Source organism: Eptatretus burgeri, chromosome 11 (genome assembly GCF_056783735.1).
Source record: "Eptatretus burgeri isolate ZD-2024b chromosome 11, Ebu_testis_v1, whole genome shotgun sequence".
NCBI classification, from domain to species: domain Eukaryota; kingdom Metazoa; phylum Chordata; class Myxini; order Myxiniformes; family Myxinidae; genus Eptatretus; species Eptatretus burgeri.
In genome coordinates, this window is record NC_140971.1 from 86,864,364 (window position 1) to 86,885,741 (window position 21,378).

The window sequence follows — 21,378 nt, forward strand, 5'->3', positions numbered from 1 at the left end:
GCGGAAAGTGGACGCAGCGACGTGCTGTTCCGGCACATGCTCCCATACCTGACCTGACCTATAGCCATCGCTGGCACCTTAGCAAAATTGAATTTGTCCATTATATTATATTAACCTGTTTGAGATATATGAAACATTTGTTTTGTTTTTCATGTTATTACATCGGTTAAAAAAAAACACATGAATTAATATTATTGGTCGACACATTAAATTTTATATGAATCAATAATTTGTCGATGACATTTTGATGGTAAGGGCCCCAAAAATGCTAAATCTGTCCGTCAAATTCCAAATTCCTGCTCTAACCTACAGAGGGCACTGCATCAGCAGCACTGCCACGCCCCTGGGTTAACTGATCCTAAGCCGAAGCCACGTGCTGCATACGATCACGACAATGATGAGAACGATGCGATTATAAAGTGGTGATGGTGTTCACAGACTCGCATGAAGCTTTGTAGAAATTGCGGTTGTTTCGCCAGAGTTCGGTGATGTATCATGAAGTATTTTTTTTGTTTTTTTTTCTGAAACACTGACTGGCATAATAAAAATAAAGTACTACAATAATAAGAAAATAAATAAAAACTGCAAATGTATGCTTCAAAAGATAAACTCAAGGGTAGTTCAAGGTTGCAAGATGTGCACTGTTTATATGAGAAAATCATGAAGTGCGAGGTGTTTGATGAAACTTCGCCAACTTCTCAAGGTGTTCGCACGCTATCTGTGCACACTTGTTGTGTCGGATGTGGTTAATGCCTTTACACCATCTGTGGAGAAATCTTTGAGATGGTTCCACAGCAATTCCAGGATGTGTGCTTTGACCTTTTCTTCTTTGGTAAACTTAATGCCACTCAGACGTTCCTTGAGCATTGACAATGCTGGGCTCGAAAGGGTTCGCTTCCAACTTCTCAACCTATCTCCCGATAACGTAGTCGTGGGGTCACAATTGTTCCATGATGGAAACCGTTACAGCATACTTGGCTGATGTCAGCAGGTTGCTTGTCACTTCATTGTGTGGCAAGTCACTGGAGTACCGTGGATTTATGGTTTTTCCCTTGCTTAAAAACACCACATTAATTAAACCGTGACGCTTCCAAACACTATGCCATAAGCTTTCCACCTGATGCCTGAACCTGGAAATTTTTTGGCGGTGGAGACCAAGAATGTCTCCACTTAATTAGGACTTGACATTAACAATTTACAACTGAAAACGTCAATAAACCTGTCCAAAGGACCTTTGCCTTGCTGGCTATCTCAGATTTGCAATGCCGTCATCTTTGAACCAATTCCTCACAGACACAACGGAATCGCAAGGCACGTATTACCATGGGGTCCTGACTGTCACACTGATTCAAAGCAAGTAGTGCAGCGCTCTTAAAAATGTCACGATAAGATACCTTTATAAAGCACATGCTGCTTTGCTTTGTGGGGAAAATGATGCATAAGCATGTGGGGAGAGTTTGCTTGAAATGTCGGTGCTGGACCAATACTATTGGTAATACAGTAAATTGTTGAGCAGCAAGAATTGTTTTATATAAATATACCATCTAGACGAATCAAAAATTTGACAGCATTCACCAAATTTCTGAGAGTGCTTATAAACAGGTGCAAGTACATTTTTATCACAGGCACCAAAACATAATGCAGACCATGTGAATGTAGTACTCTGCAGGGATTTTTTTTTAAATAACATGCTAATAACACAATTTGATCGCACATCCACAGACTCTGAAGGCCTCAGTTCAAAACGTATGAATATTGCCTGCCAAGGCAGTCACAGTATTGCCTTAGAAACAGATTGGTGAGCCGTCGCTCCGGCTGTAATGGAGTAGTCGACTGCGAGGAGATTAGGATTAGTGAAGGGATTCCTTGCTTTGCTCTGCAGGGAAGTATTTCCTCTCTGCATTAACACCAGGTCACATATAATCCTCCAGTAATATTATTTGGGAAAGGGTGAATTTTATAGCCACAGATTCCCGTGTCTTAATTTGATGAAAACAAAATTTCACAAAAAGCAGTGCAAGGAAAAAATTAAATGTGTGGAATGAAAAACCTCAAATGTTGAGAGAATGAAAAGTCTTGCATGTCGGTATTATTTCCCAGGTGGGATGGATGTTCCGTGTGTTGGTGAGGTGTTACATGTGGCTTACAAGTATATGGGAGGTCAAGTCTGTGATATTACATCAAGCTTGAAGCTTTAGCATGAGCCAGTATGATAGCATTACACCATCTCTACAGCAATATAGTATGTTTGATCATTTGTAATAAAATAATGCTTTCAATTCATCTATAGATTTGCCTTTTTGTGATACCAGATAAGGTTTGGGATGAGACCTGTATGTGAGTGAAAGCAGATGAGATAAAGTCATGGAGTACAACGGAGGAGAATATAATTTTTTTTGAGAAGGTAAGTAATACGAAAAACAGGAATAGGTTAAGGAGGAGAGAGAGAGAAAAGGAAAAGTACATTTGGACTTTGTAGGACAGAATAAGGGGAGGAGAGGTGAAAATAATTGACCATTTTTGTGTATTTAAGAAAAGATGGCCCGTAAGCGTGCAGAACCAAAACGATGTTTCAACATGCAAGCCACTTAAATGTCACAGTCACATAAAAACGACTTATATGTATGAGCAATCCTCAAACATCCGAAGCCGGGCAGCAAAAGCAAAGGCTTCAAAATGTCATTACATTTGAAACCAGGCTCATCGCAGCACTGTGAAGGCTCAGTCATCAAAGGTATGGTTTGGTAAAGTGGAGATACAGAGCAAACTCGTTCACTCTTTGAGAGTTCAATATGGATGACGTCACTGTAAAGATATGTCTTCACCGGTGCTTCAAAACTGTCAATAAAAATGACAAGTGGAAAAATTAATGTGTTTATATAAGTACTAAGGGGCCGTGTGTGTGTGATGTTGGTTGTTATCTCCATATTCTGGTTTCAGGAGGTGGAACGGAGTCCTCTCAGGTCTCGAAATAGCCACCTCCGTTTTGGTAAGGGGTCTCGATTCATGGACCAAGCTGTGAAATTTTGCTCTTCTCAAAGTTTTGTTCCGAGGGCTCTTTGCAGGATCGTCACTGAGCCCCGGACAGCTTCCAACTGTAGTTCGTTTGTTGTAATATTCTTAGGAATGGTTTGTAGGATCTTTGTCAGGTTCTTTTTATCATTTCTGTTGCTCAAATTATTACTGGCACAATTTTGGCACTCTTCAGCTTCCAAGATCTTTTGACTTCATTTTTGAGGTCTTGATATTTGGTCATTTTCTTGATTTCTGTGTTGTTTAGGCCAAAACTAATGGGTACCTAAACTTCAATGAGCAAGGTCATCTTCTGTTTTTTTGTATCTAAGTCATATATCCAGTCGGAATGCTTTGCTTTCCACATTCACGCTCAATTTTGATCATCAGTTCGTACTTCCTTGTTTTCAATCATCGTTTTTGGTTCATGTTTCCATGAGTTTTCTGGCAATGGGATCTTGAAATAAAGTGGATTACTCCACATACTTTGTTGTGCCTTTGTGTGTGCAGGTTTTCTGACAAGTTTTCTTTGTAACATCACGATTGGAGGTGGTTTGTACTTTTTGTTTCTACCTCGCAGAACCTATACCTGTCCAAACGACTGAGTCATGCCAACTACTTAAAGCCATTGGTATAGTGTACCTGGTCTTGGGCATTTATTATGATTAGTTCTCCATCTCAGTTGAGTTGATCTCTTCTTAGCCATTCAAATGAATCTTCTTTGTCTTTGCTCAATCTGTCCAACTTTCGACCAGTTGTCAGTGTATATCTGTTGATATTTCACTTTAATGTAGCTCAATGTAGCTCCTCCATAACTCCAAAGTCATGAAACCCGGTGGCCGCAAACTTTGCATGCAAACTTTGGGAACCCCAAGGTAGTGCATGAATGCAAACTGGGTGTTTGGGTTAAATTTAAACACCCCTTTTGAAGTTAATTAACAGCCTTATTTAATTATACTTTATTAAGGCTTCATCCTTGGTCAGTCTCGTTTTGTCAGCAGCTCTCCCTCACTGGGATCTAATTCACCATTTTGGGGGTAGGGGGGAGAGGGAAGGGAACTACTGAACAACATCTTGACTTGGAACAGACCACAGTGGTTGCTCAATGATAAATTTTTTTTTTTTTTCACTTTCCTCACTTTTTTTCCTCAAAATTTTTTTCACTTTCCTCACTCATATCATAAAATTCCTCATCATCTAACCTACGAATCGCTGGATACATCGCAATGCTTATAAACGCCAGCAGATGCCAGTATTCATGGATTTATTATATTTCTTAACATGTGATACGCATCTCTTAACCTGAGTCAAATTTCAACAACTAAACTGTCGAATTGACCTGAGCAGCAGTTCAGACTGCTAAAAAAAAAGTGTTTATTTGTCCAATTCGGATATTGTTTGACATTCTGGGCATCTCCGAGTGGTGTGTTATGACCGAATGCTAACAGGCCAAACCAGCCATTCCTTATCAACCGTGTTGTTGGAGTACTTGCTTGAGTGCTAAGCAACTTGGCTGGTGCTCTACAAGCTGCTTGGTTGTTCGTTTCAAAGCCACGGCGATACACGGCAAAAGGTACCCATACTGTCAATCTGAACACATCGCTCTACATATGGTTCAAGCTCCAACTGCCTGTGTTTGGCCCCGGGGTGCCATGTGGAGCCTCAGGCAGTGCCTCGCCCACTGTAAATGTGCAATATTATTATTCCCGTGCTTTCAAAGAAAAGCGGGAATATTGTGATTGTCTCCGCCGTCCGTCCGTCCGTCCGTCTGGCCGTACATCCGTCTGTCTTACCCTGTAACTCCTCCTACACCATTTGAAATAGGAACTTGAAACTTTGGGACATAGTAGATATATGTATGGGGAAGTGCACAGCACTTTCAAATTTTTGATATGACCCCTAGGGGCCGGGCCAGAGGGGTTGGGGTCATGGGGCTTGATTAAAAAAAAAAAAATTGTCTTATAGCTTTTTAAATCAAACATATTCATGAGTTATACATTTAACAACATATTTTTTTTAAACACATGATGATCAGATAGCACACAAGATGATCAGTGCTTAGCGGATAGGGGGTCAAAATAGCTCATCCTACACCGTTTGAGATAGGAACTTGAAACTTTGGGACAGAGTAGATATATGTATGGGGAAGTGCACAACACTGTCAGATTTTTGATATGACCCCTAGGGGCCGGGCCAGAGGGGGTGGGGTCATGGGGGCTGATTTTTATTCCTGCGCTTTCGAAGAAAAGCGGGAATATTGTGATTGTCTCGACCGTCCATCCGTCCGTCTGTCTTATCCTGTAACTCCTCCTACACCGTTTGAAATAGGAACTTGAAACTTTGGGACATTGTAGATATATGTATGGGGAAGTGCACAACACTTTCGGATTTTTGATATGACCCCTAGGGGCTGGGCCAGAGGGGTTGGGGTCATGGGGGTCGATAAAAAAAATTGTCTCATAGCTTTTTTTTTTTTAAAGTGTATTTACCATTGTACATGGTAAATTCTTTTATAAAGAACTTACTTATGTGGCCGCCATGAGTGACAAACAGTCAGAGGTTTTACTGTATTTATGTGATTGATTATGAATAATTATAATTAATATTATACACAGTTCATTCCTATGATTAAATTGATGCACAGTTCTATATTGCTGTCCGTGTTAAATTAATGTTTCATGAAATGTTGACATGCTTGCAATGACTTCTGATTTGGTAAACATAGTAAGTCTTTCGTCATAAAGCACATCAAATAGAAAAGAATAGTCAATCCATTTTGCAATATAAAATTTCACCAAGCGTTAATGGGACAAAGCAGTGTGTGCGGGAATATGTGATAGTGTGCCATCGACAACATAGTTCTAGTTTGTAGATGACGTCGCTTTGTTTAACCTTTTTGTGCGAACTGCTTTCACTATACACCCGTCACTTCGGCATGGAAACATATCTATGAAAACAAACAAACTTCCGTGGACCTCGTGTTTGGAGCTCCACCATGTTGGTTTGAGCTGTGAAATGAAGAGACTGGTATTTTGGGTTCTCTATGGCTTGATAGATTTTTGAACTGAATTTCCCAAATTTCCCACTTGAATTCCTCTTTCAAAGACTGATATGAAAGTTCAGTTCCTTCCGGGTGACACAGAAAGCTGTAATTTTGCGTGCAGATAGACTTCGAAGCCGATACACTGGGAAAAATCACAGAACTGTTGGAAAGCACCCGTAAATGAAAATATATAAATGAAAAAAAATGCAGAGCAGCGACCTGAGACAATGGGGAAGCAAGGTAATTTTGCTTGTCGATGGACATCGAAGCTGATACACCAGGAATAAATCACAGAACCGTTGGAAGGTGTCCATAAATGAAAATATAAATAAATGAAAATATATAAATATTAAAAAAAACTAATGAAGGTGAGCGACCTGAGACAATGGGGAAGCATGGTGATTTTGTGTGCCGACGGACATTGAAGCCGATACACCAGGAAAAAAAAATCACAGAACTATCGGAAAGCATCCATAAATGAAAATATAAATTAATGAAAAAAAACAAATGCAGGTGAGTGACCCAAGAAAATGGGGAAGCACGGTTCGTTATTGCTTACAACGTGTAAGCACACCCTGTTAATAAATATATGTATATATTATTTATAGGTATTATATATACATACACATACATGCTGGCAGGATGGCTTCGAGTTACATAACTTACCTCTAAGCTGTCTAGCCTGGGATTTAATCCCGACCGAGCCTAAACCTGTCACCCCGGTGTTTCACAGGAAAGGTGAGTCATCAATGTGTGTGTGCCATCCCTCGGATTGACGTTAAACTGGGTGTCCCATGTGCCGATATGAGTTGGTGGATGTTAAAGATCTCATGGTGTCCTATGCAGGGAGTTGGCAAGATATTGCCTGCACAATGGCCAAATTCCAAATTCCTGCCCTAACTACTGCTGGGAAGGCAATCGCAAGCCACCCAGTATAATCCTTGCCAAGAAACTGCTTTGGCAGCACCCTCTCTTTGTTACAGAGTACACTACATCAGAAGTAGAACATCTAATTTCCGGGTCGATTAGACCGTTTAAATGCGTTGAAGAACAAGGGTATTACACATTGTCTAATAGGTTATCCCATTATGCTGCCTGTCCTTTGGCATGCTTAAAGTCCCTCAATAAACTCGACGAGATGGCAACTGGCATGAGTACTATGGCTGTTGATGGCAGGAATGGCCACGGTCAGCTGACAATAATTTGGCCACTTTTGCTTGAGAGAAACAATCGAATATTTAATATCCAGCAGCAATCATTGCTATCAGATTGGTTTCCAGCATCAATATCATCCAAGGGATTGCACATGCATTGATACAATATCCTGCCTGCAGCGAAACAATCCGACACTTTACAGTCGGGTCAGAAATGAAACCCAGACTATACAGCGAAAAGAAAAGTGTGCTGCATCTGTCCTATTCAGTTTGACAAAGAACGGAGGTCAGGGAGTGTGAGAGTAGTGAGTACAGTATAGGATACTGAGATAAGGAGGAGATAATAAAATGGAAGGGGTGAGGAAGGGTCAAGTATGAGTTAATGAAGGGAAGAGAGAGATGAAAATTATTGTTGCCATTTTGAATATTAAATATATCGATTTACCATTAGCTCTTCCATCAGGGTGTGTGTGTGTGTGTGTGTGTGTGTGTGTGTGTGTGTGTGTGTGTGTGTGTGTGTGTGTGTGTGTGTGTGCGCGTGTGTGTGAGTGAGAGTGAGAGTGAGAGTGAGAGAGAGAGATACATGGAGATTGACATCGATAAACATCGAGATAGAGATGGTGATGGAACATTATTTACACTCACCCGTTATTTTCCCGTTGGCTTCTGAAGGTGGCTGCCAGTTAACAATCACAGTTCGAGCTTTTCCCTCCTTGCTAATGACAGTCAGATCCTTGGGTGGAGAGCTCGGGACTGGAACATAATATAGTAGTCGTGATCACACATCTCAGCAGCCAAGTTACTGCAGCATATTTATGATACAATTTATTATCTTTTTTGCCAAATGACGAACTGGCCAGCTCAAGTAAAAATAGGACTGCCTGTCCTGAAGCTCACCTGGATCAGGAGCAACAGTCACTCAAACCCCCCACAGACTTACATGGACCCTGAATTATTTGATGCCATGAACAAACTTTGGTACATCACCAGTGATGATGCTTGTGGTCAGGTTTAATTGAATTTGTTTGTGTAGTTTCCAAGAGAGCAAATACCAATTTTGGAGAGTAAAACAAATCCTAACCCCCCCCCCCCCCCCGCCGACACCCGTAGGTCCCCTTGATGAGCATAGATTTTTATGCAAATGATAAACTTTGGTACATCAAGGGTGATGATGGTTGTGGTCAAGTTTTAACAAAAATTGTGTGTGTAGTTTCGGAGGAGAGAGCAAATACCTTTTTCACATAAATTATTCAAATCCAAAACGTTGTACAAGGAAATATTGACCCAGGAATCCAGTTAGGTACATTTCTCTGTTTCATAATATCCACACCCCTAAACTCCAACCCAATCACTCAATCCATGAGTAAACTCACCTTCCACAATACAAACCCCACCCACACCACAAATCCAATCCAACCCGACGTCCACTCAATGGGAAGGGTGAAGGTGAACAGTGAGAGGAGGATGGCAGGGATGAAGAGGTACATCATGGACAGGACACCAACAATCACAACATACGGGAATCGTTTCGTTCACTCTTTTTAAAAAAAATTTTTTAGACAGTGGCAGTTAGGTGAAGGTTGTAATTAATCAACACAATCAATCTGGAGAGTTGATTCTTTCAAAATCATATATATATATATATATATATATATATATATATATATATATATATATATATATATATATATATATATATATATATATATATATATATATATATATATATATATATATATCGTCAATAAAGCAAGCGTCTACAATTTGCAGGAAAAAAACCATGACTCCGATTCAACAATTCTGTAAGTTTTATCGATTTTAATTGAGCTTTAAAACTTTGATCAGAATTTAGCTCATTCGTCGCCTGGTGTCGGCTTAGTGGTGAGGATGACTGGCTTGGGATCTTATGGTCCTGAGTTTGAGCTCCGTTGGCTGCTCATTTAACACCAGGTGGGGTTGACTCAGCCTGTCATCCTTCTGAGGTCGGCGAAATGACTACCAGTGTACTGGTATAGGGGCACAGCATGAGCGGCCCAACAAAATGATGGCTACCCGGCAGCCAAGCTGCGATGAAGAAGAAGAAGAAGAAGAAGAAGAAGAAGAAGAAGAAGAAGAAGAAGAAGAAGAAGAAGAAGAAGAAGAAGAAGAAGAAGAAGAAGAAGAAGAAGAAGAAGAAGAAGAAGAAGAAGAAGAAGAAGAAGAAGAAGAAGAGAAGAAGAAGAAGAAGAAGCAGAAGAAGAAGAAGAAGAAGAAGAAGAAGAAGAAGAAGAAAAAGAAGCACATTCATGACATTTCTCTGTTGTTATCATCCTGGGAGCTTAGTGGCTTTTCAAAAAGGTCTTGAATTCAAAAAATCCTCAATTCTAAAAATTTGGGGCTTTTGTTATGGCAAAACTCAGTGAATCAGCGTGCTATCAGACCTTGAGAATATCAAGCTAAGTGTTGAGAACCATCAGAGTTTGCAGTATATTTCTAGCAGGATAACACTGATATGTGTGTGTGTGTACACACACACACACACACACACACACACACACACACACACACACACACACACACACACACACACACACACACACACACACACACACACACACACACACACACACACACACACACACTGGCCATGTGCTGAAGGTATATTAAGGTATGATGTATGTGCAATGAAATTAAAGTGTCACATTTCATTTCGTTGCCATCTCCGCCTTGTAATGAAATTTCCTGGTACCTGTAAGATAAGTGTTGGCTGGTAATGACTACGATTCTATTCACCCACCTGACAAGTGCCAATCCAAGGAGTGTTAGTGAGCTGCTCCCTGCTGTTCTCGTTTAATTTGCAGATTTCTCCTCATCACAGAAACTTACAGCTACAGCCTTAAATAAAGTTCATGCTGAGTGATGAGGAAAAATCTTCAATCCAATATAGTAAGCCAGTGTTCGTTTTGGATCCTTCGAGCTAAAAGGTGATAAATGACTGAGAAAATAGCTTTACATCACTCAATTTGTACAATGTGCCGTTCACTAAAAAAAAATGATCACACATCATTGTTCTAGAGGTTACAACACAATGCTTGCCAGAATATTGGTTATGCCCACAATGCATTGTGTGGCGGCTTGCTGGGGTAGGCTTGCCACTACTCGGAACATGTTTTTAGCCGTTTCTTCCAACAAGAGGGAATTCTATGATTAAATGTGAAGGTAGACGTTCTACCACCCTTCTATTGTATCAAAGGCACTTAAAAACTAAAGAGTTCAGAGAACACCTTGCTCCACGCAGTCTTGAGAAAAGGACGTGGGAAGGGTCTTTTAAACTCTTGCTTTGCATTTTCGAGCAGGATCAACATTAGCTTTGTTTGTGAACTTTGAATAACACGTGCGATGGCAACCATACAAAGCTGATGGGTCAAACTGAACAGCCCAGAGCTGACTGAACCTTCTGACAACTATTCTCGGAGAAACTGACAATTTTGGAACGATCTTTGAGAGAAAGATTTTTTTTTCGATGGAATTAGCTCCGTCGTTGCATCACTCGGTGCCGGAATTTTGTTTGAATCTCACCATTACTCCGCCCACAGAGCACACAGCAAATTTGATTGGTCGAGGTGTTGTACAATTTTGCCCAAGTACTGCTAAACTGGAGGTTTTTGGAAGTGCAAAGAAGGCAATTTATGTTGTGCAGTGTTCATGTAGATAATTCAATTGAAATTAAATAAAGGTTTTAAAGGCTGTAGAAAACAAAACAAAACAAAACAAAGCATTGAATCAGAAGTTTACCACCAATGATTGAACACGTTATATTAGTTAGTCATGTCTGTTGTATGGAAGCCTGGTGTTGGATGGCTTGGGATCTTAGGGTCCTGAGTTTGAGTCCTGTTGGCTGCTGCCATGTGGGGTTGACTCAGCCTGTCATCCTTCTGAGGTCGGCCACACGAGTACCAGTGTTCTGGTCTAGGGGCACAGCACAAGCAGCATGGTCGCGCCACAACAAAATGATAGCCACCCAGTGGCCAAGCTGCCATATGCAAGAAGAAAGTCTGTTGTTTGTGTCCTTTATGACATCCCTCAAAACAGTAAATTTCCTGTTTGGAATCATTTTTGATTGTGTTTGACTGCTCGACAGACAGACTGAAGCAAGTACCTTACCCCTCTGTACGCATGCATGATCAGGACGATATTCTGTACAATTTGCCAAATTCAGAACCAAAACAATGCTGAACTGTAGGTTCGTGTTGCGATTCATCTTCAGTGTTAAAAAAAAAAATTTTTCAACTGAAATTCAGTAGTTCCTCAAAAATAGAAATAGAACAATAGACAGACAGAGTGAACCAATCGCTTATCCCCGGTTTGCACTACGCGCACGGGGTCATTGGGAACAAGGGTCATTCCATACCAACTCAATCAACCAGAGCCGTTGCCCGGCCCTCTCAGATTTTGCTAGAAAAATTCACCCGGGTATTTTCGGGTCTGCTGAGTTAAAACAATGCCAGTCATCCTTCAAAAATGTTTTTTTCCCCTTTGACCTGTGACCTGGCAAAGGTCAACCTGAAGTGAAAAAATGACCTTGAGCAGAAAAATCACTCTGGGATCAGCTTACATGCTCCAACCATGTCTAGCACCTCATTCGACATGTAATGAAGAAAGCTTTCAATACAAAAAAATAGCAGGAGCCCCTAACTCACTTTTGTCAAGTTGCCAGACAAGGGATAAGTGACGAGTTATATTTGAACTTCAGGCCAAACCTTTGCCCCGTAGGGGATGCAGATCCTAAAATGTTAGTATTTCTGTAAGAACATTAGGGACAACTCTTCCATTTTGTGAAATGCTTCTCGTTTCAAAGTCCCCCTACTGGTCATTAACCCCCTCATAAATTTGAAGTTTTGCTATTTTTACCGAGTTTAGGCCAAAATAACATGTGGGGCTCCACAAAAATCAACCAAATGTATTCTTGGACATATCTTGATGAGATCTATAAGAATCAATCATAATATTTTGGTATCTGTGGATTTTGGATATTTGAAGTTGCATTTGTCACGCATTTCAAGCATTGCTTATCGTCACTTTGGTGAGGTTAAAGTACCACATAGTCCAAACCAAACTGGTGCTTCAATTCCATTTTGCATTGCCTGGGGTTAGATCTCGAAGAAAAACTTCCAGTGGTGAGGTTAAAGCGTTATTTTTTTGAAAGGGGAATTAAAAAGAAAATTTATGTCGAGCATCTTTGAAACAAGCATGCCCGAACCCCCCCCCCCCCCCAGGTGAATATTTCCAGCATTATCTGAGAGGGTCTGGTCAAAATAAATGCCGCTTTTCGGGTCCAGTTGGCTTCGAATGAGCCACAAGTCGATCTGATAATTATTTGGCAAATTCTACACTTCGCAATCTCGTATGAAAATTACTCCATGAAGTAGCAAATGCAACTTCGGTGAATTTTTCAGTAATTTCTGTGAAGTCATCCAGCAGTCACGTCATTTCATCCTCTGTACACTGATTAAACATGAGGAAATACAAGAAGATACGATGAACATGAACACAGGAGGATGGCATTTGGCTATTCATGCCTGTGCCTTTATCAACACCACATTAATCCAATTAATTGGTTTATTTATTAATTTAATTGGGTTGGGGGGGAGGAGGAGTTAAGAGTAAAACAGTCGGACAGACAAAGGGGCATCACGAGGATGTTTTATTAATCTATATGGAGGCTGGAGGGGGTGGTTCTGAAGATGGTAGAAGGTTGAGGAGTGAACAAATATCAAAGCACTTTCAATTTCTGACGAGACACCATCACAGGCATTGTAACCAGTCATCCATACCTAAGCTTACATCATAGAAAAGGATGGGTCAGAGAAAGAGATGATTCTCTAGGCTCGGTTCTGACCCTCTAATGAAAAGCAAATCACTCAAAATTGTTCAATATCCAAAGAAATGTTACAAAAGGAAGCACATTTTAGGTACTGAGGCAAAATGCAGAGCACAGGTGAATAACAAGTGAATATGTAACATTAAAGGCATACGACATCATTTTAAGCACACATTTTTTGCCATTGTACAACGCGTTGCAGAACTGCAGAATACATGCAGACTTTTGTTGAACTTAAAGACAGTTCAACAAAAGTCCGCATGTACATTGTGCCAAAATATTCGAAAATTTTTGGACTAAAACCATGGATGTGAAAAAGATTTCTAAATATCCCCAAAAAACCCAACTAAGGTGTTCCTACCAGCCTCCTTGGTGGTGACTTGGGCAGTCATGCTCCATGTGCTGGATGTGCGACCCTTCGTGACCATGACAGAGAATTCATACAATGTGCTGGACTTCAAACCATCCACCAGGAAGGACAATGCCGTTGTGTTGGCCATCTTTGGGAATGTGAGTCAATAATCAGTAAAAAGCTATGGCAGGTGCATAAAATTGACATGACAGCAGAACATTGGAAAGCATCTTATTCATAATGTCCTCTTTCGGGGAGTGAGATATGCAATATATACATGCACACATAACTAAAAGCATTCCAAAATGCAAAGCCCATCTGCATCTGCTTTGTACTCAAATTAAACTTGATGAAAACAACAGCTAACAAGAGCGCCAGTGAGCACAATATATGCCCGAACAAGAAGGTATATACAGAATTGTGCTACTACATGGAAAACAGCATCCTGGTTGCCATGGCAACCACTTTTGATGACGAGCATATGTCGCGACACACCGTCTCCACAGTCAGGTCAGGTCAGGTATGGGAGCATGTGCCAGAACAGCGCGTCGCTGCGTCCACTTTCCGCCGGTACTCCAGGGGCCTCCGTCTGGCCATCCCCCAGGCAGATGCCAGGCCCATCCCCATCTCCTTGAGATGATGGTCAACCTGCTGCAACCATGAGGCACGTGGTCGGCCCACTGGCCTCCTCCACTCATGAGACTCCCTCGCTGAGAGAATCTGGTGAGCAGGATCAGCGTCAGGAAAACGAGCCACATGTCCATACAGCCGCAACTGACGCTCACGGACTATGCAGGTGACAAATCTCATCCGAGTCTCTCTCAGCAACCGCTCGTTGGACACAAAATCCGACCAGCGATAGCCAAGGATTCTCCGAAGAGACCTGGTACCAAAGGAATTAAGTCTCCGTCTCATATCCTTGGTCAGAGTCCAAGTCTCGCACCCATAGAGCAAGACTGGAAGTACCAAGGACCTGAAGACTCGGACTTTCGTCCTCCCGCGCAGGTACCGGCAGCGCCACACCCCATGATCCAGTGAATCCATGACTCCCCAGGCCAGACCCAGACGTCTATTGACCTCTGACTCACAGCCAGCAGAGACATGAATATCACTGCCAAGGTAAGTGAATCTCTCCACGACCTCAACATCCTCACCACAAACAGACACAGACAGGACAGCAGCATCCAAGATGTCACCGAAAGCCTGGATCTTCGTTTTGACCCAAGAAACCCGTAATCCCAACGGCTCCGACTCCTCATTCAGCACCTCGAGGGCCCCCAAGAGGATGTCTAAAGTCTCCGCAGAGATGACTGAATCATCTGCAAAATCAAGGTCCGAGATCTTGACATTCCCAAATGACGCACCGCAACTTGATCTCTCCGACATCCTCCCTAAAATCCAGTCCATACAAGTGCTGAAAAGTGTGGGGGCAAGTACACATCCCTGACGAACTCCAGTAACAACTGGAAATAAGTCAGAGATGGTACCACCACACTTCACAGCACTCTCAGTACCAGAGTAGAGTTCAGACATCAGATCGATCAGTTTTGTTGGCACCCCACGAAGACCAAGAATCCTCCAGAGGACATCCCGATTCACTGAATCGAACGCTTTACAGAGATCAACATAGGCTGCAAGCAGCCCCTGCCGAAACTCTCGTCTGCGTTCGGTGAGGACACGAAGTGCAAGGATACGGTCAATCGTTGACCTCTTTGGTGTAAAGCCTGACTGCTCTGGACGCTGGTGTTCAAGCAGATGGTGGCGAACCCTATCAAGAATTATCCGAGCAAAGACCTTGCCCGGCACTGAGAGCAGCATCACCCCTCGGTAGTTGTTGCAGTCTTGGCGATCACCCTTCCCTTTCCAGAGAGGGACAACAAGGCCCCTCTTCCAGTCAGTTGGGATGATGCCTGTGTTCCAGGCAGAGCACAAAACTGCATGCAACGACACGAGTGCAGCATTTCCACCAGCCTTGAGAAGTTCAGCATGGATGCCACAGATCCCTGGAGCTTTGCCCCGTTTCAACTGGTTCACCGCAGCCCGTGTTTCCACAAGCGAAGGTGGACCACAGTTGATTCGAGGGTCAGCAACAGGGATTGTAACACCCTTGACGTCCAACTCGACAGCTGGGGGATCAGCCTGGTACAACCGCTCAAAGTAACCGGCCCAGCGGGCCTTCACTTCGGACTCCTCTGTCAAGAGCCTACCACTCTCTGCTCGAACTGCAGTGCTCCGAGGGATGGGCTTGGATGAACGTAATGCGCGAATTCCCCTGTAAGCGGGACGAGAATCACCTGTCCACAGGTGGTGCTCTACCCCTCACAGATTCCTCGCACATAGGCCTCCTTGTCCACCCTCAGTGCACGTACAGTTTTACGCCTCAGCTCCCTGAACAGCTCAGCTCTGCCATTCAGCCTGGCCCTGCGACTCTGGTCAATGGTATCCAGTGTCCCTTGAGAGACAAAATTCTTCTTTGCCCTGCGGTGAGTTCCAAGGCATCCACCGGCAACATCAAGGACGGTGGTCTTGAAGGCGCTCCACAACTCTTCAGGACCCCCCAAAGCACCCAGACCCCCCAAGTGTCCACTCAGCCTGTTCGCAAACTCCTCAGCTACTCCATCATCCCTGAGCTTGGCAACATCCAGCCCAGGCTGGGATGGTACCATTCTCCAGGATTTAAGGTGCAGCTTTAGAGTTTCTACAACAAGCCTGTGGTCAGTATTGAGGAACTGAGCACTCTGGTAGACCCTGCAGTTCTGGATCATCCTCCAACGACCGTCAATGAGGACATGGTCAATCTCCTTTGCCACACCGCCAGCGTTGGAATACCAAGTCCAGCGATGAGCTTGTGGGCGCTGAAACCATGAACCAGCCACCCTAAGTCCATGACTTCTTGCAAAGTCAAGGAACTTAGTGCTATTCTGGTTCATAGTTCCTGACCCATGGAGACCAACACACACCTCATAACCATCCCTATCAGTTCCAGTCGATGCATTGAAATCCCCCAAGACTAGAAGTTTATCTCGTCTGGGGCACTGATCAACCACAGACTCGAGTGTGGCATAGAATGCATCCTTCACGGTGAGATCACTCGCCTCAGTCGGAGCATAAACAGAGACCAGGGAAATGACACGTAAGGAGTGACGAATCCTTAATCTCATAATACGCTCGTTGACCGGTGTTACCTCAATTATCATTGGGGTCAGCTTATTGGACACAGCTACAGCAACTCCTTGGGTATGGTAACCATCAGAGCGACCAGACCAATAGTAGGTGTAACCACCCACCATTATCTCGCCGCAATCCGGTCTCCGAACCTCAGAGAGAGCTGCAATCCCGATGTCCAAACGCTTGAGCTCAGATGATAACAGAGACAGGTGATCATCCTCTCTTAGGGATAGGACATTCCAGGCACCCACCCGAAGGGACCGCCTCAGGTTAACCCAAGGAGACCGCCGTCTGGTGGACGACACCTCAGCACCACTCCGACAGACTCTCCCGCAATCTGACCCAGGGATGTCTCCACAGTCTGTACCTATGTACCAAATATGAAACGTGAAAGTTGAAAACTTTGGAAGTTAGAGTGCGGACAGGAATGGACGGACGGACGGATGGATGGACAGACAGACAGACAGACACAGACGGACACAGACGGACACAGATGGACAACCGGTATCACGTAATACGCCCTGATATATATATCGGGCGTATAAAAAAGGAGAGAAAATTGACAAATTAGTGCTCTCCATAATCTCATAAAATGTGATGACAAAATGATAAAACGAGTTATGGCCTGGACACACACACACACACACACACACACACACACACACACACACACACACACACACACACACACACACACACACACACACACACACACACACACACACACACACACACACACACACACACACACACACACACACACACACACACACACACACACTGCACTCTCATTGTGTCGATGGATGGGTAACAAACACCTGTGCATAAGATCTGAGCAGTCTTTTTATAATATTCCATTTCAAGAACTGCTTGCTTCAGGATACAACAAAATATATTCATGAATACATGGAGACTCAAATCTAAAACTTGATCGGGGCCTTCAAAAAATTACATATTCAACTCGTGTATTTTTGAGCCACTTAAAAATCTTTGCATGTTAATTGAGGGAGAGTCAAAAAGTCCCCTCCCCCCTCCATCCACAATGAAAGGAGTCCTGCAACAGCAAAACTCAACACAAGCATCATTACCACCTACAAAGCTTTTGTCCACAACCTGATGGAGACTGCTCTCCCCTCTCGGCTGGTGCTCCCGCCTCTCACCTTTCTCAGCTTCACGCTGTGGAAACCAAGGCATTTAGGATCATCGGTATTGCCCTCGATGAGGCTGAGCCTTTGGGTCTCTCACTCTCTCACTGCAGGCGGGTCAGTGGTCTTTCTGTTTTCCACCGTCTCCTCTCTGGTCTCCCCCCCACCCCCCCCCCGCTCTGTCTGAGATATGTCCCTCCCACATTTCCGCAGGGCGCTCAAGGTCCTCCAACAACCCCCTTCTGGAAAGACTACCAAGATCAAGAATCACTGCTCACCTTCACTCTTTCATTCCTCTTTTTTCCCATCTTTGGAACAAACTCCCACATTCTTCAACCCCACTCTTCCCTCCAGGTCTTCAAAACAGCTGTTCAACACTACCTCTTTTCTACCCCCATGCAAAACCATGATCTTTTCTACCCCCGTTAATCCACCCCAAACCCACCTCCTTCAAATTCCCTGCTTTCCTTCCTGAAAGTTCCTGTAGTGTCGATCATGTATACCCCATGTTCCCTGCCCCATCCCTCTCCCTTACACAGATCTCCTAATGTCTCTGTTCCTCACTGTTTTTTCCTTCCCTCTCCCACCCCTCTTGTCTCCTGCTCTCCTTTTGTGTGTTAGCTCTCACAGGAGCCTTGACATTGTCTGCAAAAAAAAAAAATCCTTTTCTATGTCTAGTTTAATGCCAGAGTCACATTTTCCCCACGCCAGTTTCCTAATGCTGTTGGATTAGAAGTGATCTTTTTCTGTTCTCAAATGTTTTCAGAAAGGGTGTGGGGGGGGGGTATTTTTTGATACTCCATCCTTGCATTCCATCCTCTCAACTTATGCTTTGCCACCACCACCTTGACTCACCCTCCCTCATGTTAAAGAATACATCAATGAACCCCCAAATCAGAAAAGATAATCAATCATGAATCCTGACACATGTCCCATTTGTAAAATCAAAGCTGAAGGTCAATGATAATTAATAATGATAATACATCCAAACGTTTTTGAGATAAAATTATGGCAAACCTTGTACTTGACATTGGTAGAAAAATAGGTCTTCCAGCGGACCGTGTAGATCCGTGCATCTCCTGGGTGATGGCCCTTGGCCAATGAATTGTCAGCCCAGGTAACTTTAATGGCATCTGTTGACATCACTGCAGCTTGGACTCCCACAGGGGGGAACATTGGAGATAATGGGTCAGGAGCAGCCGTGAAGGGGTCAGGATACAACACAAAGAGATCTTCTTCCGAAGGATCTGCAGGATCTGATGATCATCAAAAACGGGGGAATTGGAATGAAAATTTGCCACATTCATCAGCACGAAGTGGTAAAGATGTGAATGATGTGCAGGAAAACAGTTGGAGTAAAATATGAGAGGCCATAGAAAGAGGTAGGGAATGATTTAAGGAGGAGGAACATGGTGGATGTGGACACGGAGAGGAAGATATTTCAGATTCGCATGGTAAAAACTCACACCTGAGAAAAACAGAAAAAACAGTAATGTCGAAATGATCATACTGTATAATTTGAGAAATGTCTCTGTTTGCGTGTTTATCTGTTTGACATCAATGTACTCCTGAACCACTAGACAGAATGAGTTTAAAACTGGTGGTTGTATTTGAGGTGTGCACTGGAAGGTTTTAGGCAATACATTTTTTTATTGTCCTGAGTGTTCGGGGGGGGGGGGGGCAAGCAAATTATTTGTTCTCGCTGGTGAAAAACCTGTCCTTCTGGATGGGATAATTCCACCATAAATGGGGTATTTTAGTATGACATATAATACCCACCCACCCCCAATCGCTCAGGCATACATATTTATGTAGAGATAATTGGGATACGCCCCCCTCCCATCCTGAACCCCTGTGAATAAGATTCTTTTTTACCCCATAAAACCATCCCGTGCAAACCCAGAGTACAACCACCAGTTTTCAAACTTATTATATCCAGCGCTTAAGGACTGCATTGAAGTCAAACAAACACTCCATACAAGTCCTCCTCCCCTCCCTTTTGGTCTGATTCTTCACAACATTCGTTCTTCCTCCAAGTGTCCCTCTGTTGTGTCCCTCTAACTTGCTGTTGGTGTGTTTACAACCCTTCCACTACATTCTTCTTGTTACGTCCACCACCAAAGGTGGATGGGGTTATGTTTTTACTCTTGTCTGTCTGTTTGTTTGTCTGAGCAGGATATCTCAAAAGGTTACAAACGGATTCAGCCAACATATTCGTGGATAGGTTGGATGTGTGACAAAGACAAATTCTTCGTCTTCTTCTTGTATATGGCAGCTTGGCTGCTGGGTAGCTATCATTTCGTTGGGGCATGACTGCCGCTGATGTTGTGCCCCTATACCAGTACATTGGTACTCATTTTGCTGATCTCAGAAGGATGACAGGCTGAGTAAACTCCACCTGGTGTTAATTCAGTGGCAAACAGGGCTCAAACCCAGGACTCTAAGATCCCAAGCAGCTACCCTAACCGCTAAGCCGAAACCAAGCTTCGAAAGGACGAATTGATCACATTTTGGTGAAGATCCAGATCTGGATACGATAATTTTAAGTGATTCTTTAACATTGAGAAATAGGGTCAAAAACGATATATATAGCATGATATTTCAAAAAGTTATGTAGAGATTATGACAAAACTTGGTGGATGAGTTGGGTAGGTGAGAACACCAAGACGATTAGATTTTGGTTCGGGTTTGGATGCAGATCTGGCCTATCATCCATCCATTGGGACCATTTTCTGTACAGAGCATTGGTGCTGCCGAAGCAGTCTTCTTGGCAATTGGGCTCCTTGTCTCTGTGCCTATCAGTGGGATACAAAACGTGAATTGTTCATCCTGGTGGAGGTATGTGCTATACCGAGTGCCGTTCTAGTTCTGTGATGTTTCTGGTCCGTCCTGTGTTCATCGCTCTTCCAGGAGCCGAGACTTTGCATTCCAAAAGTAAATAGAGATCTTTATAATGCACATATCATCCCTTTGCATTGTGGGAGGAAAAATATACACATGCAGTTTTAATTATTTATTTGGAGTCAGGTTGCTCTGTCTCAACACTTACTATCCTATGGTATACAACATTTGTAATCCCTGCTGCAACAAATAAAGGTGAAAAGTGAAACATTACATTGTGCTGCTTCAATACTAGTGTATTGAATACTCTGATTTATTGAAGTTTAAAATTTACTTTCTGACCGAATGAAATATGAAAAGAAACTTTTCTTGAACTTGTGAATAAGCGAAAGCTTTCATGGCATGACAACATAACAGTGAGTTACAATTTCATCCTCGCACACAAAGTTGTGAATGATGGACATATTTCAATGTAATCCATCAAAAAGCAATTTATTTTCCCTGTTCAACTTCAAAGAGAAAAAGGAGAATGGAAGGACTGGGTTGGGATTAAGAGTGTATTTTAAAAAAAAGAAGGGGGGGGGATTCAAAACAGCACAAAAGAAGAGAAAAATAGGATGGCAGATGGGTTAAGGGAGAAAAAATAAATAAAGATTATATGGTACCTGAAGCCGAACGAGTAGTTGCGCTTTCATACAAGGGGACTCCTTGACCCATGTTGTTGAATGCTCGGAGGGAGATCACATATTGGCTGTTTGATTCTGAAAAAAGCGATTATTTAAATTTATCATGAAAATTAATCC

At 42.9% G+C, this 21,378-nt stretch overlaps 1 protein-coding gene across 8 annotated transcripts in view; it reads right to left on the minus strand.

Annotated features, from left to right (window-relative positions):
• The window catches only part of LOC147017562 (neogenin-like), a 491,631-nt gene that overhangs the window by 55,036 nt on the left and 415,217 nt on the right, over window positions 1–21,378 (minus strand). For all 8 annotated transcript variants that reach the window (XM_085847263.1, XM_085847265.1, XM_085847261.1 and 5 more), the window contains 4 exons: window positions 21,241–21,336; window positions 18,752–18,990; window positions 13,431–13,569; window positions 7,855–7,962 (listed from right to left, as the gene is read on the minus strand). In XM_085847263.1, coding sequence (XP_085703389.1) covers window positions 7,855–7,962; window positions 13,431–13,569; window positions 18,752–18,990; window positions 21,241–21,336 — 582 coding nt within the window. The remainder of the gene's footprint in view (window positions 1–7,854; window positions 7,963–13,430; window positions 13,570–18,751; window positions 18,991–21,240; window positions 21,337–21,378) is intronic.